The 27,056-nt window shown below is 37.0% G+C and overlaps 1 protein-coding gene across 4 annotated transcripts in view; it reads left to right on the forward strand.

Annotated features, from left to right (window-relative positions):
- The first annotated feature begins 8,567 nt into the window (after window positions 1–8,567).
- Window positions 8,568–27,056, forward strand: part of sv2ca (synaptic vesicle glycoprotein 2Ca) — a 35,738-nt gene continuing 17,249 nt past the window's right edge. For 2 of the 4 annotated variants that reach the window (XM_042000303.1, XM_042000300.1), the window contains exons 1-3: window positions 8,568–8,736; window positions 13,791–14,592; window positions 26,341–26,521. In XM_042000303.1, coding sequence (XP_041856237.1) covers window positions 13,995–14,592; window positions 26,341–26,521 — 779 coding nt within the window. In that variant the 5' untranslated portion in view covers window positions 8,568–8,736; window positions 13,791–13,994. Of the gene's footprint in view, window positions 8,737–9,589; window positions 9,627–13,790; window positions 14,593–21,700; window positions 21,786–26,340; window positions 26,522–27,056 lie in introns of those variants that run through there. The other 2 variants (XM_042000302.1, XM_042000304.1) reach the window with 2 other exon arrangements.

Below are 27,056 nucleotides of genomic sequence, written 5' to 3' on the forward strand. Positions count from 1 at the left end.
ATTATATTATTTTTTCTTATTTATTAAAAATTATATATATATATATATATATATATATATATATATATATATATATATATATATATATATATATATATATATATACACACACACACACACACGCACACACACACTAGATCATTGTACAAGATTTCAGGAATCTAAACAACATTGTGTAAGGTTCTGCCCTAACTGGGCAACTTGCCCCGTGCTGACTTATCTTGTAAAATGTTTTAAAAAGCAATTGATTTTAAATAAAAAGATATTGTCTTTTTGTTATCTTATTTAGTTGAAATTATAATAAATTCCTGCTTCTGTGGTTGACAGTTTATGTTTCAAAGAGCAATTTAGGTTTCAAACCTGTGTAACAGCACAGAGATTAACCAATTAAATTTCACAAAGAGACTAAATTACCTGTGTAAAGAAGGTAAAAGTCTTCGGGGAATACCACCATCCTGTGAACTTCCCTGTGGTAATTTCTTTGCTGTTCATGTGAACAGAAACAGCAGACAATAGTTCACAAACTGAACTGTTGCTGTGCTTTAAACCCACTTGAAGACTTAACAGTATTAGGACATGTTTGTGGGATAGGCCTAACAGCTTGGCAGTCCTGGGCTTTGACAGACTCCAAAGAGAGGAGACATATGGTCCCTCTCAGCCATGGCAGAGCTGCAAGTGGAGCTGTTGGACTTGAGCCTCTTCACCACCTGGCTAAGAGTAGCTTTTCTTTTTTTTTTTTTTTTTTTTTTTTTTGTCCTGAGGTGTCCTGTCAGAACTCTCATAAAACCTGCAAGCTGACTTTTAAGAGAGTTGGTGTATGGTTGACATAAGCAAAAATGAAGTAATCGTTAGAAAATATATATAAAACAACACTTAGAATAAAAAAACAGCACCATCACAAAGTTTCAAGGTCCACAACTACTGACTATTGCATTGAATAGATAAAAAAAATCAATACAAGAAAGACCTGGCATAGGCACTCATTTTGTTAATACATGTCTTGACAGTTGTTGCAGGCTAAAAATTTAAAGCAGAACCATAAGGCACAGGAGATAATCTGAGCTGCAGGGAGTGGAAGGTTCCAGTTTAATGACAAGAAGCTGTTTTCCACAGTTTACTTATTTTCATTTCAAAGCAGACTGTTCTCATGTTTTTAACAGTTTATCATTTAGGGTAATTTTTGTCATCCTGATGTGGCACGTCCATGCCTCTGCTTGTTCTTTGATCATCTCACTGATACATTAAAGCTAATTTTCTATACTTTTATGCTTCTGTGTGTTGGTTTTCAGACAGGGATTACACAAAAAAGATAACAGCAGAAGTAGTGTAGGCAGACTTGAAGGAGAATATCCATGCTTCAAAAAGGAAACAATATCATGGAGCTCAGTGAGATACACAAGACTTACATTAAGGTAAACTGCAGAGAAAGGTAATAAGCTACTGTTGATATCAATTAAATTAAAGCTGGCATTAGTGCCGCAAACCCTTCTTTTGATCTCTTTAGTAAATTTCACCTTCCTTTCAGCCAAATAAATGCACCTGGGCTTGTGGACTGAAATGGGATTCAGCTCACATTCCTCTCTCATAGCCTGTTCAATCTGTTCCAGGACAATAATCACAATCCATTTGACTTTCTTCCCTCTGGTATTTTAGCTCAGCTACATTATAGACTATACAGGACCTTGTAATGGTAGAAAGAACAAAAATGTGGATATGAACTTTTACAAGTTGCCTTTGTTAAGGAACTTTCCCAAAACTTCAGTTTTTTTCCCACTGTATTTCAGTTTAAACAAATTCCAGAGATGTCTGGTTGTGTGGTATTTATCTGTTGCCTATGTGTCATTTCATCTGTTGCACCCCGATTGTGAAACTGATCACAAACTTGTTGTGAAATTGTCTCTGCCTGCGATCGATTTTCAGTCAGACATATTTACAGACTGCCATAACTCTCGAAGACAACAACTAATGTGCTATCATCAATCGTAATGTTATCAACCCATTTTTCTCACATATGAGACAATAATGACCTCTCACAGAACACAACGTTACCAGAAGTCATCATGGAGTTATTCATAGCTGCCTGCTGTTTTTAAATTAGTTTTCATTACATTTTGATGGACCAGGACTTCCCCCTTGGGCCACTGTAATCCATCACACCCCTCTGTCAATGACACCAGTGTCCTTTTGTTTTCAGAATGCCTGTACACCAAATTTGCCAGATATTGCTAAACACATAGACAAATGTTTTTTTACACACAGATAGCACACTGTTAACTGCCAGATAGGAAACAACAAGCCAGAATATTTTCCTCTGGAGCATATTCCTGCTGCATGATGAAAGCTGAGTCCAGCATGAACTGGTCAGTCAGATAAGCAGTGGAGACTGATGGTAAACATGGAGACTAAATCAGTTAGTCTGAGCTTCTAACTCCACAAAGCACAAACAATTATCATCAGTGTCCACTTTTGTTTGATTTAATCTGGATGAAGATACACAGTAGGCAGAAATTGCAGTGTACCTCCGCCTCTCTATAAATCTAACCTTGAAAGCTGGAACTGCAGGTATCAAATCCATTTTTTTTCTCTATCTTTAAATTTCAACACATACAGTATATGTAAAGATGCTGCAACACATTCGTGCAGTATTTGTGTCAAAATAGGGTATAATGCTCATCAATTATTATTTAAGTCATTTTACATCAGTAGAATGACAAACTTAACAACACTGATGCGCTGAGAGTAAGTAACATATATTTATATTGCACTTTCCAGAAATTAAATCAAAAGTGCTTTAAAAATGAAATCCATAAAAACATAAAAGCAGAGCATTAAATTTAAAAAAATAAAGATTAATTAAATTTAAATAAAACAAAGTACAGCAAAATTTGAAGAGTATTCTGCCATATTACGATTTAAGGGGATACATTAATTATGGGAATCTATACAGCTGAACACATTGGAAAAGATAAATAAAGTGTGGACTAAAAAAATGTAAATTTAACTCCCCCCTGGGAAATTCACTAAATCTTATTATGATGTTATTGTTGATTTCAACTTCGGGCACACTTGTGGTTTGGTGGGTACTGAGTGATGAACATGTTATAACCTGTTGGTTGGCTGGGGTTGTTCACTTTGTCTGTGTGCTGTTTTTCATATTCTTTATCAGGGTCTGCTTGTTTTGATTTTGGTTGTTATTTCCACAGCTGAAGACATTCATGTTAAGTTGATTAGTGTCTCTGATGTTTGCCATGGTTATAAATTTGAGCATTCTTGCATGTTTCTATGTTCAGGGTGTAATGCTGGTATTTTAGCCAGTGTTTCAGCCAGAGTTTGGCTGCATGGTGGTGTGGTGGTTAGCACTGGGGCCTCACAGTAAGAAGGTTGCTGGTTTGAGCCTTGGCTGGGGGGAAGTTTTAACATTGGCCTTTCTGTGTGGAGTTTGCATGTTCTGGATTTTCAACTTCGCCCCACCATCCAAAGACATGCAGATTAGGTTAACAGGTCTCTCTTGTAAGAGACAATGTGTCTTAATGGGACTACCTGAATAAATACAGGTTGATATAAAGAGCCTGCAGGGACAGACTACAACTCCTTGTGACCCTTTGATGAAACAGTTATACCTAATGTACCATTATTTAGTTATCTAGTTATTATCATTTGTTATCATCATTACTAGTTTTCATATGGACATTGGCCCAAGGGGTCTGGAGATGATGATCCCTCATATTATTTGCACAGGTTTGTCTATATGGAATTCAGTCCTGTCTTTATCTTAATGTCTGTCTCATTATTAGGCTATCTGTACCAAGAGTTGGATTTTAAATTCAGAAATGTATCAGCTTCTGCTTATCAGAATTATATTTCCACTGTAATAAAAAGACACTGGAGTCCATGAACATTTTTTTTTGCTTGTGTGCATCACCAAGTGACAAGGATAAGAGAGAGAAAATTCTGGCATGCGCAGTGTTACATGCGGACTGTTTTGCATGTGTGTGTATGAGGGTCATTCTGCTGTCCCGTGCATTAGTCTAAGTGCTCCTCATCTCTTCTGCAGTAGTAAATGGAGTCTTAAGGCTCGAGGGGGGGTTTGTTTCCCTACAGAAACAAATCAAAAGCTGAGAGAGTCTTGAACCTTCAGCAATCCTCAAATTCAGAAAAAGATTTTTGTATTTCCTCCTGTTTACATGTCTTATGTCATAACTGTGCATGTATGTGTGTGTATGTTTATGGTGAATATAATGCACAGTCAGTGTTACTTTCTTATTCTAGAAATGCACAAAGAAATGCCCAGACAGCTAGACTGCACTGCTCACTGCATTAGCTTGATATATAGTGTGCTAACAGGGAGCCATTGATTTTTTTTTATGTTTTAAATAAGAATGAAGAATCAGATGGACTGGATGGGATTCATGAAAGCGCTCAGTAGCAAACATTTTCTGCAGTGGACAGTGAAGTGGAGTCTCCCTGGTAGTGCTGATATAGTTTGCAGGCTTTAATGATGTGAATACCGAAAGGCTGAATGTCCCTGTGCTTGCATCAGTCAGTTATTTCTCTTATTTCCCTCCCTTACTTTCCCCAGGATTCACTCGTGCTTTCAAAGGCATTAGGATCTGACATAACAAGCATACAGGCAGTCGCTGCCTCAAACTTCATCTAAAGACTCTACGTATCTCCCAGGAGTCTGTAGGTTATGCAGTTATTGTAAAAGGATTGTATAATCTGTGCTAGGTGATAGCTAACAAAATTACTGTCTCTGTGGTTGTTGTTTGTGGACTTTTAAAAAAATGTATGTTTTGTTGTGAATGTTTATAATGTTTTAGATTCTTTAGTTGAAAGAAACTAAATAATTTGAGTAAGACTGACTTAAAACTGTAGAATGAACCTAAGTTGAATAAACTTAATTTAATAACTTGCTACTAACTAAATCAATTAATTTAAGTTGGTTCTCTTTATACAGTGGGATTGTGAATGCCCCTAAAGTAGGAGGCACATTATCAGTTAATCCATCAAATTAATGTACAATTGTTTTCCAAAAGTCTAAAACTGTCATCAGGTGCAACCTTTCATTGGGGAACAAAGGGGAGAAATATCTACTGGCCATTTGCATATCTCATCAGTGCTGTATGGCTCTCTTTAAGACTGTCAGGGTTCCTGCATGACTCCCAAAGTAAAGCTGTAGATAATCAGGACTGGGTGTTGTGTGCCTATTCTGCATTTGTAAAATGTTATTTTGCTTTAGAGGTACACTGCATTCAACAACAAAGCCTTAGTATAACAAATTATACACTTTCTAGTTACTGCACAGCTGAAATGAGAGCTTGCTATTTCTTATGCTGGATTCTGTTGAGGGGAATGAAGAGGAATACAATGAAGAAAGTAAGTGATACCCTGGAAGTACTCCACTGGTTTAATGCTCCTGATGCTCACAATGATTGGATTGTTCATCCTTCTTCAAACTGTGGTGGTCTGGACTTATCAACACCTATTGGTTTTTGTTCCATTAAGGCTTCAAGTTGGGACCATTCATCCAAATGTAATCAGTATTTGTTTGTCAAATAAGGATACATATGGTCTGGACACAAATTTTATAAAGCTACACAACGACTCCTTGATACGTCCAATAACTCATTTGACAAATCTGTCAATTAGACACTCAATTGTTCCGGCAGCATGGAAAGTGGCTATAATTACTCCAATTTTTAAATCTGGTAATAAAGCAGACGTTAAGAATTATAGACCAATTAGCATACTGCCTACAATATCTAAAATAATGGAAAAATGGGTCACTAAACAATTAATAAGTCATTTAAATATGGGTTTCACCCCCTTGCATGCTATGCAGTTTGGTTTTCGTGCAAACTATTCAACTGAAATGGCAATAAATATTTTTCTTGAAAAAATTAATTTTTTGTTAGATTCTTATCCTATTGTTGGTGTAGTTTTTCTTGATTTGAAAAGGGCTTTTGATACGGTTGACCACAAAACATTATTCTCTAGATTAATAAAATTAAATTTTTCTAAACAGGCTATCCTCTGGATAAAATCTTACTTGTCAAACCGAACCCATTGTGTGTCTGTTAGCGGTATCAAATCCCCATATCTTGATTGTCAGGTTGGAGTACCACAAGGCTCCATACTCGGACCTATTTTATTTTCATTATATATTAATGATTTGCCAAATGTTTGTAGCAATCTTAATATTGTGTTATATGCTGATGATGCTGTTATCTCTACTAAAGCAAAATCTGTTTTAGAAGCCTCAGGGAAGTTAACATCAGCAATTACCTATGTAGATAAGTGGCTGACCAAATCAAGTCTCCCACTAAATTCCAAAAAAACTGTCTGCATGCTATTTTCCAAATGTCTTTCATCAAATGGTTCTTTAAATGTATTGCTGAAAGGAGAGGAGCTCCAGTTCGTACGTGAATTTAACTATCTTGGAGTTATCTTGGATACTACTTTATCTTTTAAAAAATATGTAAAAACATATATCAAAAATTGTTAATTTTAATATTCACAATTTTAGGCGAATTTGATCATCTTTGCCAGACAATGCAGCTAAAATGTTTCTGCACAGCATGATTTTTTCTCACACTGAATACTGCATTACTAACTGGTCATTGACAAGTACGACAACCTTAAAGGCAATTGAATCACTTTTTAAAAAAGCTTTAAAAATACTTGATAGAAAATCGTTATCTGTCCATCATTGTCTCATACCACAGAAATATAGTATTTTAAGTTTTGCAACTTTTAGAAATTTTAAACTAGCCTGCTCAGTTTATAAGGTCCTAAATGGACTCACTCTACCACCCTTGGGTGAGTTCATTATGGTCAAAACCAGTACTAGTGGTAGGGTAACAAGAGCCTCTACCAGAGGTGATTGTGTAATACCCTATAGGCACACTACTTTCAGCCAGCAGGTGTTATCAGTCAAGGGTTCAGAAATCTGGAATAATATCCCAGCTGCAATAAGAGTCTCTATCACTTTCAATACTTTTAAAATTAATTTGAAACAATGGCTCAAGGGGAACCAGATTTGTGATCATTGATGTTGTGCTCTTATGTAAATGTTACTGTTGTATGTCTTATGAATTGTCATTGACAATTTGATCTTACTATGTATATTGTGCGAAGTTGTAATGTCATATGATGTTTTTATCTCTTTGACCTGCCAGGGACTACAGATGTAAAGTAGCCTTTGGGCTAATTCTGGCATATTTACATTTATATGTTCATGAATATGCATTGTCCCTTTGAAATAAATGAATAAAAAAACTGAAGTAATAGTTTTGATTACAATATTTCTTTTAGATTATGTATTTCATAAAGCTTGTTTGTCAGGGTTCAGTCCATTCCACTGGCTATACTAGAGGATTCAGTATTGTTTATCCTTTTTATTCTATTCATGGTTCGTTTAGATAATTTGAGCCACTGGCTTCGTGTTTCACAAACATGAAATCAAGGAATTCAAGTTTAGTAATAATAATAAAAGAAAAAAATATCATTGACTTGGAATGAATTAAACCGGACAATTTAATTAGGCTCCTTCTGACTTCCTAATTTATTTCTAAAATGCTCTGAAATTGCTTCAGGGGTGAATTAATTACATAAACGGAATTAAATGAATACAGGGTATCATTCTAAGAGTGCTTGAAATCAGTAAGATAACAAATTTTATTTTATTATTTTTCTGTAGCACAACAAAACAAGTATTCATGAGTTAACAAGGTGCCACGTTTGAAGTTCTTGTCTCTAACAGTTTTTTTTATCATATATTGCGCTCATTACTGCACCACACAGCTTTGTTTTTCTAATAAAATATCTCACCATTTTTTTAAATTAATTTTCATTGGGAATAGTATACAGAACTCTTCTTTAAAAAGGTTCATCATGTGTTGTGGGTATATGAAATGCCCAGGATAATGCACAAAAAATATTCAAAAATCCACAAGGATTCTGAAAGTTGCGGTGAATATGCATAGCAGGCAGTCATTTGTGTATCAGCACCCAAACCTAACGCACTAAGCTGCAGAAACGTTTAGGTGTTGGTGGTGGTTCAGCACCACGGACAGAGGCAGGATTTCGTTGAGCCACGCTCCTGGTGGCTCTGGTCGACTCTGCACAACAAGGTAAGCTCCTGGATACTTTATGAAAATGGTTAAGCTTGAAATAGAACATTTCTATGCTATTCACTAAATGTATCTGTCTGATTATTCTTGCAACTTGCATTTTCAGAAGTAAAAAAAAAACTTTTCATAGAAGCAGCAGTGCAGCAAAAAGTCGCGTGTTCGTTTTTGGTCGCATCAAAATATTTGGCTGCTGGAGAATAAACGAGAATCAGGGATTCTTTCTTGATGCTTAAATTAGCCCTTTCTCATCTGTTTAGCATTCATGCGTTGCACTGTTTCACGTCAGTCACCTAACGACATTGTTCAATCACACGGAATTGCCCGCATCACTCAGTGCAATACAAATATCGATTACACTTCTCTCTCTCTCTCTCTCTCTCTCTCTCTCTCTCTCTCTCTCTCTCTCTCTCTCTCTCTCTCTCTCTCTCCAGCCGCCAGAGGACAGCATCGAAAAAAGAAGGAAAAAAAATCTAGTCGTGCGGTGGCAGTTACATCCGATCCTTTCTACAGTAAAAACCCTATAATATTTTTATAGTTTAAAGTGAAAGCGGAGTGTGTTGTAATGGGTTACTTTCAGCCCAGTCTCTTCTCGCCATAAACCACGGTAAGAAATTACCCTTTTTCCTCCTTCTTTTTTCTCTTTTACCCCCAGTTATTGTTATTAATGAGCGCTTGCTGATTGTAGCACATGCATTTGGAGTTAGATGTTAATTTACTTGCAAATATTAAACCATATCTTCAGTTGAAACTGAACCTGGCATGCAGGAATACGGGATGGCTACTTGTTCACAAGTTTTGTGCGATTTGTTTCAAGTTGTGTTTGCTTTTTATCATGTGCATTTTCCCTGTGAGCTGATAAAACTGACGCTTTCTTCAAAAAGTAGCTATAGTTAGAAATTAGTATCATTTGCAGAAACTCACTTGACTTAGGCTAATCAGAAATGTGACGGAGACTGAGTTCCAGTCTTTAAAAAAATAATAATCAAATGAATTCAGTATTCAAGTGTTGCCATGTTTACTTCTGTATATTAAAAATGTGGTAGGTGAAATATCAGAATGTCCTTTACTGAACTGTGGTTTGCGCCATTTATGTGGTTGTTTAGTTAATCATGATGCTGACCGCAGCACATAGTTTGCCCATCTTTAATGCAACAGCACGATTTAGCAAAAGTCTTGTGCGTGGCATGAGCAGAGTTTTGTTGGCTGCGGATGGACCGTGCAAGCTTCATAGTGCGGACCACCCACCTGCCCTAGGGCAGTTAAAGCACTCTGCACTGCCGCCACAAAAAGGAGAGGGATGCGGGAACAGACAACTGACTCATCTATGAATTGCACCTCAAGAGAGGCAGTGAACGATTGACAGGCGTACAGCCGGTGAACTGGAAATCTGTGGCAAAGTGCTTTGTTTGCAATCCAAAGGCTGCTGTAGTAGTCCTGCTGGGTTGTCATTGGGGAGCAGGAGAGATGAGGAGCACAGTGCAAGAACCTGTTAAGGTAAAATGATTGAAGGTTGCAGATTGCGTTCTGGTACAGCCACTTATCATTGATTTTAAGTTATGTAAGCAGAAGTAAGATTCACAGTGCCTTCCCTCTGTGTTTAGCAACACATCTATCTCGGACATCCAATTGCTTGCTTTGCAAGTTTTTAATCGTCATCAACACACAGTCTGCACTTTTCCTGCTACAGTGTTTTACAGTTGAAAAGCAGAAATGACTATGTATAAAGTTTTCCTGGTGAGATATTTTGTGCTTTTGGTGCATTTAAAACATTTTCTTTCAAGTTTGTGTGTATGTGTTTGTGTGTAAGTGTTTGTGTGTATGTGTTTGTGTGTTTGCTTAAAAAGGAGATTGTTTTTCTGCTGTAAAATAAAATATATATATATTGTCAAACATCACCAATAAACATGACACATCTTGCATCCCTTGCCTCATCTATGATGTTGCAGCACTGCAACACAAAAGGCCTGCACCAGACAGCGGTGGTGGCACATTATGTGTTGTATCTCCAATGAACTGTGGCGGCAGTGAAGTCTGGCAAAACAGAGACCATGTATTTGCTAAGGAGATCAAACACATCAGCTTGAAAGAAAAACAGCACAAGAAGGACCAAGCTTTATTCTCTAGCTGTAAGCGACCATGTGATGGAAATTTCTTTGAGTATCTGATTTAAGATTAATATTTCTATCTATACATTTTATGATTTAATTCAACCCTTTCATTTACTCAATTTAAGTAAGCAGATTCAAGCTATTCTTGCAAATATATTGGAGGGGATTCCCTTTTCCTTAGCCAAACTTTGCAAGAGTGACTAGAATTTGTGGTAAGAACCTTAGTAGTTAGTTACTTAGTATGGCTAGAATGGCAAATTCCATCTCCACTATAACGTGGTGATATGGGAGCATGGGTCATTTATATGTCCATAGGTAAAACATTATTTTTAAATATGTTTCTTTTAATTTTTTTTATGTTTTTTGCAATCGTCCTCTCTTCTTCCTCCTCTGAGTCAGTAATGTAATCAGAGTTTGATGAAATCAAGCCCATGACGTCCCTGGCTGGTTGTGCTTCTGCCTTCAAGATGAGGTCATGGGCTCTCTTTTTTGATGCGATTACATGCGGCTCTGCCTACTTAGAGATTGGACCTGCTTTTTCTACCCGTCATGCTACAGTGCTTATGCATGTCTTTGAAAGGGCACAAAACTGATGAGTCACACTCTCTCCATTTGTCTATATATATATATATATATATATATATATATATATATATAATTTATTTGTTTTTTTCTAGTAAAGAGGCTGAAGGAAAGCAGGGCCAACATACGAACATATAGGATGTATGTTGCCAAGATCATGCCCCCCCCCCCCCCCCCCCCCACACACACACACACACACACTCACACTATATCAACATTTTTTTCTATAAATTGTGGAGCGCAGCTCTGGACTGGGTCATTGTATGGGTACTTCCCCCGCTGGTCCAGTACATTACCTTATCTTTATGTTGGTTTAATATGATCAGAAACATTACTATGATTAAATATTGTGATTATTTTATAGGGACGTAATGATAAGAAATCTAGGTAACAAGATAAAGTCAAAGCAATGGCATCAAAATAGGACTTGGGGAGGAATGTGTGAAAGCTGGATTTGAAACTTCTGATAGTTGTGTGTTGGGAAAACAATGATTGTTACAAAAAGTACAAGTGAGCTTGTTATGGTTGTAAAACACACAGGTTGGTTTAGGAGAAAATGATAATTATGAATAAAAGATGTAGATAATAAAGAAAAAAATGGGATGGAGGTTACTGAGCTTGATTGTGATTGTTCCCGTTGACTGTCTGTGATGTCACAGGGTCAGGTCAGCTGTGGTCAGGTGAGGGTGTTCTCATCACTGACAGAATGCTTCAACATACACTCCACTGATTCTCTGACAGACAGCCTCCACCACTCTTTCATGCCAGTTTTAAGCAAATAAGCCATCATGTCTAAATTCTGATGTAGATAATGGTTTGGGTTCAGTGATGTTACTGAACTCTGACATGTTCTTCCCAGAATTTTGATCGTGTAATGAATGAAAAATTAATTTTTGTTTCCACGCAAGAAGCTACAATATTCAGTGCTCAGGAGGAACTGTCTTACCAGTAAAACAGTATTTATTTAGAACGGAGATTTTTTTTTTCCAAAGGAGAAGCCAAAATGATGTTATCCAGGCTAATATGTAAGGTTTCATCTGTCTCATGCAGACATAAAAAATTATCAGTTGATGAGCAAAGGAGTGTGCTCATAACCACAAAAGCCATCCAATGAGCCAAAAGGGATTAATGGAGTCACCTTGAATCTGCAGTGTCATTTTGCCCAGTAAAACTGCATTATGGGAGCTGGAGCCGGGCCTGTGATTTGTATCCTCCTGACAAGGCTTCAGTGTTCATTAGAGGATGTGGCGAGCAGCTCTTAGACACACGGGAACCTCACATGCTGGACAATTCTCACCATACCCACCCTGCTCATAAATATTCACACTACTTTATAAAACTATATTTTCTAAAGTAAAATTTTAATAATACCAGCAATTTTAGGGTTCTGAATTGGTTGTGTACATATAAACAGACCAGAGTGATGCATACTCTCACAAAATCATGTTACATCATGTTAAGTTGGGGTTGCCCTCCCACCAGTCAATATAGGAAATGACTTCTCTGGTCCTTGATGTTGGGAAGGCTTCTTACCATCACTATGATTTGAAGGCCAATCCTTAGATAAAATTAAGCACCTGAATTCTGGCTGAAATAGTCCTAGATGTAGATATTTTCCCTGAAAAAAAAACAAAAAAACCGACAGTTCTTCTGCAAACTTCCTTTTTTCCTCTGGTCATTTTTTTCTATCAGTGCCATTTACTTTAATAAAGTTGCCTGGTCCATTGGCTGACAAGAAAACAAAACAAACTTAAGCATTATATTCCCAGTACTGTGTTTACCCCTGTTCTGGAGGTTGAATGCTTCTATTATTTTCACCAACTGAAATCCACATTTTGATATCGAAACAACTCTATTTTCATCTCATCCAACCAAACTCTTGCTTCTTTTTACAAGGGCACCAAACAAACAAACAAATAAATAAACAAAAAAATAAAAAAAATAAAAAAATAAACTCCTCCAACAAACCAAGGTTAGACAAGCTCTTGTGTGTCTGCCTTGGAGGGACAAGTCCTCCTTGGTTTGTCAACCTTGGGCAGTTTTCACTCCAGTGACTCCAGTGATTATTGGGGTGTCTGATTGAAACATTGGTAATATTGCTCTAATTCATCTGAAAAGCACCTTTTCTTAGAATGCAGGGGAAAACATGAGGCATGAGGTCTAACATGTTAGCACTGCTACAGCTTTAGCCAAGTCAGTAAACTTAAAACACACAGTGGTCCAGAAATGGTACAACACATCTAATAAGGACAATACGATTTGGATTTAACTGTGCATGTAATGCTCAGCTTTAAAATACATCTGTTTACAAGCATCTGAAACTCATTTTATGTGTTATAAACACTTGGCAAATGCAAAACTGGCAGATTCAGACAGAAGCTTGTGTGTGTATGTGTGTGTGTGTGAGAGAGAGAGGGAGTCCCATGTAACTATGTCCACTCATGACCACTCTGCCTTTCCTCCTTTTTGCCTGGATTAAATATGACAGTATTGTTCCAGTCGGGTCATCACTCCCATTATAATGATCTAACTCTTTATGGGGGACAAATTGATTTCAGGCAGGGCCTTGTTTATTAGCTTCTCTTCTACAGCGCTCATCATGAGTCAGCAAATTCAGCATTTCTGTTTGAAGTAATCATGCTTTCAAAACCAGTGCCAGCTCATGAAATATAAAACAATAGGGGCATCTCTGGACATTGAATGTTAATTCTTAATAGAATCTGTGGGCTAAAAAAAAAAAAAAAGCTTTTTCCCCTCACATCAGTAAAAATGATTACAAGGCCTGTGAGAAGAGTGAGTGATTAATGATCATCAGTAGGCTGTTATCTGTTGGTCTAGGATAGATATGTATCAGTATCTGATAAAAATATGTTTTCTGAACTTCATTCTCTTCTGTCTTATATCTTTCTCTTTTTATGCCCTTTATATTTATTTGTATATTGTTTACTCTTCCCCCCATGTCTTTCAGCCTGGTCGATGATTGCCACAGCCACCGTGGGTTATCTCCTGTGGTGACTTCAAACTCAAGGGCTTTCTTCCCCCTGCATCTCAAGAACCAGTGATTGCACTGTTTCTGCAAAACCCTCTTTTCTCTTATATTTACCTTTCTTTCCTCCTCCTTCTACATCAAACTGTCCTGTTACCCCTGTAAAGTCCCGCCTTTGGAGACAAAATGGAGGACACCTACAATAACAGGACTTCCCTGGTTAAGGGGGCCAAGGACATGGCCAAAGAGGCCAAGCGACATGCAGCAAAGAAAGCCAACAAAGTGGTAGACCGTGCCACAGATGAGTACTCAACTCATCGTAACTACACACGATTCCAAAATGAAGAAGATGAAGATGAGGATTTCTATCGGAACTCACAAGGTCAAGATGGACAGGGCTACCATGACAATGAGGAGGGCTCCAGCGATGCCACAGAAGGTCATGATGATGAGGATGAGATTTACGAGGGAGAGTACCAGGGGATCCCCTCAGCAGGAGACAGTAAGCATAAAGAGGGCCAGGTGGCGCTGGGACAACCAATGTCGGATGCTACAAAGGACCGTAATGAGCTGGAGCAGGAAAGGCAGGCTGATGAAGAGGAGCTGGCCCAGCAATATGAACTGATCATTCAGGAATGTGGACATGGGAGGTTCCAGTGGCAGCTGTTCCTGGTACTGGGACTGGCACTTATGTCAGATGGGGTAGAGGTGTTTGTGGTGGGCTTTGTGCTGCCCAGTGCAGAAACAGACATGTGTGTGCCCAACTCCAGCTCAGGATGGCTAGGTAAGGACCCTGCATGTGTTAGAATGTTGCTGAGTGATTGTCTACATGTACTGACAGCTGAACATATCAAAATATACCAAACCAATATCAACCTAAACAATTTATGCACAACATGCAAAGAAAAGTGAAATAAATGCTATTCAAACAAAACAATACATTACAAAACAAAAAACAAAACTTGAACTGGAATCGAAGTCTGCTGGGTAAACATGCACTCAGTGACTCTTTAAAGCTGTTTTTCATTCTCTTTTTGCAAACACATTTCGTGCATTGATGATCTCAAACATGTACATGTACAGGGCTGTTGGTGTTTTACATGCAAACATTACATGACATACATTACGTGACAATGCAGTGTGCGTGTGACTAAACTAAACTAAAAAACAAAAAAAAAACAACAAAAAAAACAAAAAAAAAACTTGGGTGGAGCATTGAAATAAGTCTAATTGCTTGTTGATTGATAAATTATGCATCAGGCCACTATCTTGCCTTTGCCTTGATCACAGCCCATAAATTCAGCTTTAATTTACATTGTAGGACAGTAGCATCGGCTGTAAAATATTACTTTCTTCCTTCTTGTTTTTTTTTTTACTCTCCTCTGTTTGTAATGTATATATTCGCCATATGGTCTTTGCACCTGAGAATACATGGAATTTACCCACATTATTAATTTATTAATTTTGCAACTTTGCAAAGCAGCATTGATGTAAAAAAACACATTGACAAGACAACAATATGAACTACAATAAAGCTCTGAAATAGTAAATATATCCTGATAAAGTTACACCAATGTTAATTATAAATTAACTTGGGCTTGAAGACTATAATTCTTTACCAGAAACAGTATATGCAGAGTATGAAACATGTTTAGAGTTTGGGATTTACAGATAGATTGCACTTGAAATGTAGGATATAGTCTTTTTATGATTCTATGATGAACACTTAATAACACATGGTAATAATAAATAAGTAATAATAAATAAAAATAAATAGCATGTTACAAAGGTTTTATTATCTATTAACTAACCCTTGTCAGAAAGACCTTCATGCAAAGCTTCACAAGCTTCTTTTTACTGTGTTCTCAAAGTATTAATGCTTTGCGTCTAACTATAAAAACTTAATTAACATATCATGTGTGATTTATATTTTTTTAGACAAAGATAGAAACTAAATAGGATTAGTGTTGTATGACTATAAAATACAAACCACACTGTATTGTAGAATAACACATAGTATTCCCTTTGTGCTCTGTGGATGGAGGTAGAGTTTGATCAGTCCCTGTAGCTGCAGGTGTATAATCCATCACCACAGAGCTGCATACAGGGGCTGACTCACTGTGTCAGTACCAGAGTGAAGAGGACATTCAATCATGCACATAGTCTTTAGATACAAACTACCACAGTGAAGCGTGACAATACATCAACTTAACAGCAACACCTGATGCAAAGCAGATAAGAAAGGGCTTCTTTGAGAAAGGATAGTGCAACTGAAAGTTTGGAAAACTGGACTATAGTATCATCAATAAATATATAAAACTGTGACATTTAAATTTTGCTTGTTGAAAATCATCCACTATACGTATTCAAGATTGTTTATCTTATGCATTAAGAACAGCTAAACAAAAATGAGCGTTTATTGCTTAACGTTGTTTCTGTCAAATCCTCACATGTAATGCAGCGCCTACATTTTTCTGTCTCTTTTCAAGTATCCATAAACTCCTTTCTTCTTCTCTAGTCAAGCAAAGTCCTGCAGGCATTCATGCTCTACGCTCTGCTTCCCCTTGTTCAGACTCCCTCCCTGCCCCTCCGTTTTACCCTCCATTCAATGTGCCTCTCTTTTCTTTCCCCATTCTCCCCCAATCTCATCTTTCTCTCCCTGATTACCCTGAGGCTCCTCCCCATTGAGGTGAACATGATTGCTATGTATGTGTTTTTGTGTGCGTATGTCCAAGTGTTGTCTACATGATTACTGTGACCTTGTTGGTATTAATTTGGAGTTTTCCAGGCTAATTACAATATACTAGAGTGGACAAAAAAAGGGGGAATTTAGTGCACAGGTGACGTCCAATAATCAATTGCGTTTAAGTGTATAAATAAACAGCAGTAATATCATATCTGAGGATGAATGTTGGTGGTGGTAGAACTGATCTTTTCTTGTTTATTGTGCTGTACATTAACTATATTTAACCAAACCTATCTTAAAATAGGATGTACCTACCATGGTCTTGTAAATGTAAATAATAATAATAAAAAAAAGCTCAACATGGGCACATAGACCACAGTGCTCTCTGGATGTTTGGTTGCAATAACACAGCCTGCAGATTCAGAAGTCTAGTAATAAGAAAGGTTGGGGCCTGTTAGCGATGACAGCAACAATAGGTGCTACAAGCTACAAAACATACATCTGCTGTTCCAGTGAGGGCTAAAATTGATGCTCTGTTTTAAAATACTATATAACAATAATGACCATAAGGCAAGGCAAGGCAAGGCAGTTTATTTGTATAGCACATTTCATGTACAGGACAATTCAAAGTGCTTTACATAAAACAAAGACATTACAGATATTTAGAATAGTAAAAGGCATCAACACATAATCAACACATAATCACAATAAAATAATAAATTACATTAAAATGATTAAAAGCAAGATAAGTTAAAAAAAAAAAAAAAAAAAAAAAAAAAAAGTTACCGTGCAGATTTCATGCATAGGCGCATGAGAAAAGAAAAGTTTTTAACCTGGATTTAAAAATGTCTACATTTGGGGAAAGTTTAATCTCCACTGGCAGTTTGTTCCATTTGTTTGCAGCATAACAGCTAAATGCTGCTTCTCCATGTTTAGTCTGGACTCTGGCCTGGACTAGTTGACCAGAGTCTTTGGATCTAAGAGCTCTGCTAGGTTTATATTCTCTGAACATATCACAGATGTATTCTGGGCCTAAGATAAAATCACAAAATATATTAAAGAGAATACAGTCCCTGCACAATGCTGCCTTCCTTTGCACTTACTGATGCGAGTATAGAGACCAGATATCTCAAAAACACAATTTTGTTAAGCTCAGACTTGCTAGTAATAAACCAAAACGTTGTACTATACTGTAAAATTTAACAAATTGGCTTTACTGAGACAAAAACAGCAAAGCCATTGCCTCCAAGAAAAGATAAGTTTTAAATAATAAGTTAACTGGAACAATTTGAGTTTGTAGAACTTTGTGGTCATTTTAGAACTTGATGGTCAAATAATTACAATTTAGGTGATTTAATAAATAAATAAACAAACAAACAAATAAATAAATAAATGAAAAAAAAAGGCTAATTTCAAGTTGACCCTTTTTAGATAACGTTTTTGTAAGGCTGTCACAATTATAGATTTTCTTGGTATGATTATTGTCAAGGAAATGAAATCCTGATTATCGTAGTTATTCTTTGTTAATTTCCATGAATGAATTAAACACCATGAATGTGGAAAAATCACATGTACACTCTATATAGGTCTTTAAATTTAAATTTAGATCTTTGGATGAAAAAAAGGGTACAGGACCTCTATCTGGACTTGGGAGGCTTCTTTTTGGAAACTCCATTATATGGTTTTGCACATTTTACAAACCAGAGTAGGAAAAACATTCAGCTTTCTTTGACTTCCAGCTGTCCTTTAGCAGAATAGCTGCTGTTTGACACATAAATACTGGAAAAGTGAAAATAAATAATCAAGGCCACATACAGTATCTCACAGAAGTGTGTACACCCCTCACATTTTTTCAAATATTTCATTATATCTTTTCATGGGACAACACTATAGAAAATAAACTTTGACATACAGGACACCAAACTATAAAAACTAAACTTTGATATTCTGTGACCCATGAAAAGATATACTAAAATATTTGCAAAAATGTGAGGGGTGTACTCACTTCTGTGAGATACTGTATGTGTAACATACAGGGCTATGCACACACAAAAAACACATGCAGTAACACTAAAAATCAGTCTAGCAATCACACAATCACCAGGTATACAGCCGTACTCAGGTCCAGCAGGAGAGAAACACTATAAAAAAGAATAAAATAAAAAACTGGAGAGTTGGTTCTCAATAACATCAAGTTATAAAAAGAACAACCATTGAAAGCCATTAAAAAGAATGCATGCAATAAAATCCTCTGCAGGAGCGACCAGTGTGAGCGAGTGGACTTACAGCGACCCGGTCATATTAGCTATTCTTTTCAGCACTGCCCCTGCAGTTTCTGGAGGTATTGCTCTATTTTTTTGCTTGAAGTGAGGGCTAAGCTCTGTAAAAACAGACCAAATAACGCACTTAACTGACACAGGAGACGGACAAAACCATCCATCCATCTGCATATCTGTCTACCGAGTTGAGCATAAATAGGCCTTAATAAGCTGTCCTCCACAATGACACCTTGGTCTTTTTCTTCTATAACCAAACTCCTCCTCTGCCATACTGTCCCATTCTAAAACAACCCTTCTCAAATTTCCCAGTTTGGGAATGATAAAGTCTGATTGGGATTCTGAAATCACACGAAAAACAAGTGTCAACACGTTGATGTGGCTTTGTTTTTGTTCAGTGCAAAAGTTGCACTTTCCATAAAAATGACAATATTGTGGGATCTTTACAACTAATTAATTGTAGACTTTATTACTGTGCCTTTAATTAATTGTAGAATTAAGTAATGGTGACATCCCTAGTTGCACCACGACCTCTCGTGATGCCAAACAGCAGCCTGACAAAACAGCAGCTGCATGTACGATTGTAGGTTTGGAGGTAGAGATCATCTAGAGTGACACGAGATGCATTTCTAACATTTTATTCATATTGTTATTGTTTTAAGAAATACTAGTCTGCAGTTTAAGTTATTTTATAACTTAAATTGTATTCACTGTAACAATTAGAAACAATAAAAAGAAGAAAACTAAATAAAAGGTTTTTATGATTGTTTAAAATAGTTTATTTCAAAATATTTAGCTCTTATTGAAAACTATAAACTTTTTTTTTGTCATGTGAATTATTGATTAACCGAATTGAAAAAAAAAAAAACTATTGCATTACTGTTGCATTCAGTGACTTACCTCTAATTTTAATCTCTGTTTAAATAGAAGATAACAGCATTGCACACAACCTGTATCATCACCATTTTTACATACCCATCTTACTGACATTGATTAAACTTAAGTTAATTAGTTAATTCATCCTTTTGTTTTCCAGTGTAAATATGACATATTTATGATGGGTGGTAATAACAACTTGTTTAAAATCAAAATATATCAGCAGAATATATTTTAGTAAAGCCAACATTAGATGTTATAGTATAGATAGTTAGAATGTATTGGTAGATGTTATTGCTTAAAAAAGGTCATTTGTGTGCCATATGCAAATAATATATGTAACAATATTATTTGATTTGTTTTACAGCCTGATTTCTCTGAGCAATCTGGTTTTTGTATGTGTGTAAACATACTGTGGCAGATGGAAAGGAGTTCCTAATGATGCCATGTATTTATAGTTGTTTATAAGGTTAGCTTTAATGGAAACTGACACATCTGAGGACCTACAGACCAAAAATGATCCCCTCAACCTGCCAATAGACAAATAAATTAGGAATAAATCAAACCTTTATTAAAATGATCACTTTCAATTCAATTTATACCCTCAAATAATTAGGTTACACTATTTAAAAGTAGCATTTGTATTTGGTTACTTCCATTTCAGCTGGACTCGTATTTACATTGTACAGTCCCACTAAGCACAAAACAGCCAGGCCCACAGACACATTCTGAACTCGGTGTAAAAAGATAATGCTGGATGAAAGATACAAAGGCCTGAGAAAGCTGGATGAGTGTTGATTGAATTATTCCTGGATTCAATTTGGTGCCAGTATCCTGATCTTGCTGGAATCTCTAATGTTACATCAGAATGAAGAATAGTGTTCGGTTCAGAGGGAGAGATTATTGTAAACAACTAAAATAAGAATGGGTGATAAGGGAAGGAAACAGTGGAGATGACAAGCACTTTGAGGTGCAATATGTGGTGAACTGGTGAGAGTAGAAGAGAAGAGACAGCTCTGAAGCAGGATTACCAACTCAGAGAGGAGTAATGGGGAGGGAGGTGTGGGAGGACTGGAGATGAGAGGTGGAGATCGGTTTAGTGCACCAACACAGTGAGGGAGAGGCTTTGCTATCATCTCAGACACAACAGTCAAAGAAAACACTCCACCCTATCGTTACTTATTTGTTCTTTTAGGCTTTTTTTTTCCCTGCTGAAATTTCCTTTATTTTTCTCACCAACTCTCAACTCTCCTTGTTTTTCCCACATATCTTCCCTCCCTCCTCTCATCTCTCTGCTTTTCTTTGTCCTTGCTTTCCTGTCTTCTGTTATCTTGAACCTTTTCCTTATTTGCCCTTCTTTGTGTCCCAGCATCACCCTCTGTCTCCTCTTGATCTCCATCCCCATAGTGCTTTTCTTTATTTGTCACTTTTCATTTCCTATCATTCCCTCTCATTCTCCTTGCCAGTATGAGCCAGCTGGCAGGCTGTGTTGGGCTGTGTGGTCCAGGAGCAGCTGAGCATGGCTAAACTGCAGTAAGATCACAGCATCACTGCGGAGATTACACTATTTGAATACCACAGCTAGCTCTAAATTGTGTGGGAGAATGTGTATGGAGGGAAAAAGAGGAGAGGAGGGGTTTGATGGGAGTAAAATTTGCCAACATATGGACCATCTCTGCTGTCACCAGTGATATCAGCAACAAACTGCTTCTATGAGCTTCATTTCAGGACTTGAAAGTATCATCATATTTGACTTAAATTACCAGAGCTTTTATTGTCAATGAAGGCTTAATCATCACAGATGCTGAGTGAGAAATTTCAGATCATGCACTCTAAATCCTACAATAAAATACTTTCATATAGATTCTATTGAAATCATGCACCCACTGATTTGACTTAAATGTGATAAAACCTTTCAATCTCTTTTTCTGCGGAGGTGGCAGGAGACGGAGGCATGAATCCTATCAAACAGACACGATGTAGTACAAATATGATTACACGCTGCTCAGTGTGTAAGAGCTGTTGATAGTGCAGCAGAAACTGTTCTTGGTGGGGTTGCATGGAGGAGACAGAGATTGACAGGAGGGGAAATGAGAAGTGGGACGAGCAACTGGTAGCAAAGAAGATGCAAGTTAAAAGGTAAAGAAACCGAAAAAGGTTGGGAAGGGAGATGAAGTGAATGGAAAAGACATAAAATCAATGTAATAGACTGAGGAAAAGAGAAAAAAATGAGTCAGGTATGAAGAAGCAGCCATGGGGAGCACCAGACACACTGCTGTATGATAGCATCATCATAATGAATAAAAGAGGATGGGTGTTTTACACAACGCTCAAATAGTCTGTGCCACTAAGAGAAGCATCAAAGCATAAAATCAGAAAAGAGGTCGTGATGCAGCTCAGCGCTCCCACGTCTCTTGAGGGAGGGGGCGCACCACAGAAAACACTACACCAGGGTCTGCCCTCATCTCTCTCTCCCCACTGTCTGTCTGTTACCCTATCTGGCAATTACTACAATCTCCTCTCTCATTACCTTTGTATCTCTTTTGACACCCCCTTCATTGCCTTGGCACTACATATTCATTTTGCTTGTATTTGTACTTGAGCCTGTCGCACTTAGGTTTTATTAATTTTCCCTCTTTGCAAGTTGAGTATCCCCACAGGAGATCAAATATGTTTTTAAAATTTTAATATAAACTGCATTTTCTCTTATGTGTACTTGTGTATTTATGATTGTAGAAAAAGAAAAGCTATGTGGAATCTAGTCTTTAGAGCGTACCAGGGATTTTGCTGAATATTTATTACTCTCAGAGATGTGTTTTGACATCTCTACATAGTGTCATGGGCCAAAACCCTTTGTGTCCGCTTGAGAAGTCTCCTGACACACTGTCATTGTCTGGTGGCATTCACAGTCTGTACAGATTTAACTCTAAATTCAGATGTATCTCACAGCTTCATGAGAGACGTTGATATCTGTTTGTTTATTTCTCATTTTCATTTAACCTTTATTTAGCTAGGCAAATCCTGACAGCCTGGCAAAAGCCAAAACCTTTTGCAGAATCTGGGTAAAAAAAATAAGAGAAATATATCTAAGGCAGAAAAGAGTAGCACAAATTAGAAAATAAAACTCTTTTTATACTATAGTTGTTTAGCAGATGCTTTTTTCTAGCAACTTACATCTGAAAGTGGTCAGGCAGTAGGATTAAGGGTGTTACCTAAGGACCCAACTGGAAGGTGTGTGTTCCCTGTGGGATTCAAACTCAAGTCTCCCACACAGGAGGTAGGTGCCCTGCCAACTGAGCATTTTGACAAATAACAAAAATAGCTGTTTATTGTAAAATATACTGATTGTGGTAATAGCTTTGTTGAACTTTGTTTTCTTATGGAAAAGGGCAGAGAAATCTTTTAAATGATCTATTACACATTGTAAACATGGCGGGTTAATACCACACAAATTGCATAACGGTAAGGGATGTCTGTGCTATTTCTGTATTATATTACACTACAGTTCACTGCCTTCCCCTTTGCTGGTGCCGGCACTGCTGACATCATGCGCAAAGATACTGTGGCGCTAGTCGAATTGCACATCAATAAATTTATTACATAATTGACTGTCCTGTGAGGGATGTACTCGTTACTTAACCATTTAATGCTTTTTTTTTAAAGGGAATCAAAGTAGCATTCCTTTATGCCAGCATCTCTATCAACCCCAACCTTAAAAAATGCTTTGTTGTTTGTCTGAAAACTTGAACACTAAAACAAAATGAAAAAACCTCTAGACATTTAGAAGCATGACATATAATAGGGAGGCCAGTGGTGTCAGACAGAAGGTTAATTCATCTTTTTATTAGGATTTTTGTAACTGGACGAAAAAAGTCTCCTCATGGCTAAGTTATATCTGTCAATACATGACTGCAATTTTCACATCCTCTTAGTGCTGTGTGGAGTTTTGAGTGCATGTAATCTGTGGAAACCAGGTTTTTGGTTATGTCTGAATATGGTTGGGCATGATAAATGAAAGCGAAACATATCTATTAGTAAACCATACTGTTTCTGATTGGAGAAACATTTAAAAACTCCAGCAGGAGTTTCTTTTTGCAGCAGATAACTCATGTCCACAACAGCTTATAACACCACAGCAGCACATATGATACAAAGTGAAATAGTAATAATAGCCTCCTCTCTTCAGGGCGAAATCATGATGATCAGTGAAAGAAATCAATGCTGTTTTGTTAAAGCATTGATTCAATTCCTGGTGGGGGGCCTTTTGTAAAGTCATCCTGCATCACTGCTCATATTTGTCTCCACAATGTTCAAAGCCTGTCTTCTGTCCTCTACACATTGAATTTCATCAGTGTGATGGTGTGGTCCTGTGGCCTGAAGTCTTCCAGTTGATTTAACAGTTCATCCCCACATTTTTACCTCTGCTCAGCACTGTTAAATGTCAATCCATATTATTATTAAAATGCTAAAAAGAAAGAGAAAGAAAATAATTTTCTGACCAGAAATTATTTTAATTTTGTGTATAAACTGTTTTCTTCAGGTGCTTCAAAACCTGTTTCTATGCAGAAGGAAAGATATGCATTAAATCACATTTTAAGTTTAGGTGTTAGTCGAAGCGTTTAGAACAGCAAATAAATGGATAGATCAAATAAAATACATAATTCTGTCAATATTTTCTTTATTTTTTAGTTCAGTTTTTTAAAAAGTGTATATTGTTTTTTTTATTATTAGGAGGCTGGAACATGTCACACTATTTTTAACTTTTTTAAAATATTTTTGTCCACACTCTTCATTAACAGACATTACTCTGACGGTAAGCCAGTGCAGGATTATCCAGCAGCAGCTTTGTACGTTTCATTTTCAGCCTGCTCATGAAACGTCTGCTCTTAATGCAGCTGCCTCATATGAGTGCTTTTGGACGGGGGAGGTGTCTGCACAGCACCCGCTCCTCATTGCGAAGAGTAAACTACGTTTATTCGGGTCAGTCTCCAAAGTCTCGAATAATACCATAAAAAGTATCTAGATATGTCGTTAGTCGCTTAAAAAACAGTCGCTAGAGGGGTTTGAAAACTCGCTAAATATATTGATAAAGTCGCTAAGATGGTAACACAGTAATAATAAATTCCTCCAAGTCCCGCCTCTTTCCACACGTAAGCCAATCACAGTGGTCGTTCGTCCCCGCTCACACGCACATTGGCTGTCGTCTTCTTCGTTGGTGTTCGTCTACTTTTCTCGTATTGAAGTTAGTTTGAGTCGGCAAACCAGCAGCTAATTTGCGCATTACTGCAAACTACTGGGCGGACGAGGGGATCAGAAGTTTGTTAGCGACCAAATAAATTCAGTTGTTACTACTACAAGAAAAAGAGCAAAGGTATTGGTCGCCATTGCGCGAGTAGATGAAAAATTCACACACACTGTCTCACAAATTGCAGTCTGTAATGTAAACACATGCTCTTTTCACTTGTCTGAACTGTGGATTTTCTTTTCTTTTTCATAATACAAAAAAAAGACAAAATACTTGTTAGGCCATTTGGTCATGACTACCTTTTCTAATTCAGATTTGTAACATGGGAAAAGCCTCCTGACCTGATAAATGCTGGGGTGTTCACACAACTGATTATGCAAACCTCACAGACTCAATCAAGTGGACATGTTGCATCAGATGTCCCCTACAGGCACATAGTGACTTACCTATAACTTGTATCAAAGACTCTCAGCTTCATAGTGGCAGTTTTTGGCATTTTTATTAAAATAGATTTTGATGTCTTCCTCCAAGTTTAACATTGGTACAAAAACTTGTATAGCATATTCATGGCTACTGTAACTGCTCAGCTGACGAAGATGGCAGTTATTGCTTCCCTGTTGTCATGCTATCATGAGCATGTCATGTTGGCACATTTCCCTTTGTGTCAAAACAGAGGGTTTGTTTATTTATTTATTTTTTAACAATCTAGTTGAGGCAAAATAAATTAGTTTCTATGTGAAATTAGTGGTATTTTAAGATCTGATTAAGCAATTTCATCAAGATTTCTTTTCAGAGGCAATGCTTTTCTGTTTTTGAGTTTTTTTTCTGCATAATTTTAGTGCTTTGGACACCTCAAACTGAGGACCATTCCTTGCTGTTACAGTTAATCATTTCTCATCATTTTAAGAAGGAGGGTCATACAGGAGTTGAGATATTCTCAATATATATTTATAGACACATATGTATGTGTTATCAATTTTTATATAAGTGGGGAATAAATTTTTGGGTAAAGATCAACTCAAAATTGTCAATCTTTACTGTGCACATCTCTATAAGTGTGTGTTTTTAATGTATAATAAGTCTTTCATGTAAATAAATGTAGATTCTGATTCTTTTGCTCTTTAGACCTTTCAAAAAATCTTATAAGAAACTGGGTCAATTTCACTACTTTCAACTGTGGCGTTGGAAGCTATCATGTTGTGAGCTTAAATTTACCTTGTCCATTTGGCTAGAGAGAAATATTAGTTTGCAATTTCACTTTAAGCCTAAAAGCAAGAGTTAAATTTGTTTTAGAATTCTGAAAGCGCATGTTTATCTTTTTAAAGATAGAAGAAATCACTTTGGAAGGTAACTTGTTAACTTGTTGCTCACACAGGAATACAGAAATGTGAGATAATGCACAGCAGATGCAAGCAAACAAAAAATCAGACTTGTTTCTTTTCCTTCCAGGCAGCATTGTTTACTTGGGGATGATGGTTGGAGCATTCTTCTGGGGAGGGATGTCTGACAAAATGGGCCGCAGACAATGCCTCCTCATTTGCATGTCTACAAATGGCTTCTTTGCCTTCCTGTCATCTTTTGTTCAGGGATATGGCCTCTTCCTTCTCTGCCGTCTCGTTGCAGGCTTTGGGTAAGTCTAATGAAGTAAAGGTCACTTTTGGGCCAATAATGAGTCCAGAAAAATAGTGCACAATAGAATCACCAAACTTGCTTTTGCATTGATGAGGTAGCACTGAAAGGCAGATTTAATCAATGGGAAGATTAGCATATGGTTGCAAATCAGAACTAGTGGCGACCACTTAAGCTGATCTGCAAACTTTTGCGCAACCAGCTCCCTGTGCAGCAAAGTAGTACCAGAATAGGCTATCTTTGTTTAAGTGAATAATATTCTTGTTTACAAAACAGTTTCAATAGATAGTATAAATATTGTGTTAAAATGAAAATGCTATTTGAAGCTCCTCATCCAACATAGATGCTTGGCAGAGGCTGATTTATTCCATTAGCTTGTTTGGCAGTGTAACCGTTCCCTTAAGAGCTAATTCAGTAATTGCATCTACATCATTCTATCCAGAGACTCTTAAAGTAATTGAAAAGGCTGTCCAAACTGTCAGAATGACCTCTATCCCTGAATTGTGAGGAAGCAGGTTTCTGTTTCCCCCCTTGAA

This window comes from Melanotaenia boesemani, chromosome 11 (genome assembly GCF_017639745.1).
Source record: "Melanotaenia boesemani isolate fMelBoe1 chromosome 11, fMelBoe1.pri, whole genome shotgun sequence".
Lineage (NCBI taxonomy): Eukaryota > Metazoa > Chordata > Actinopteri > Atheriniformes > Melanotaeniidae > Melanotaenia > Melanotaenia boesemani.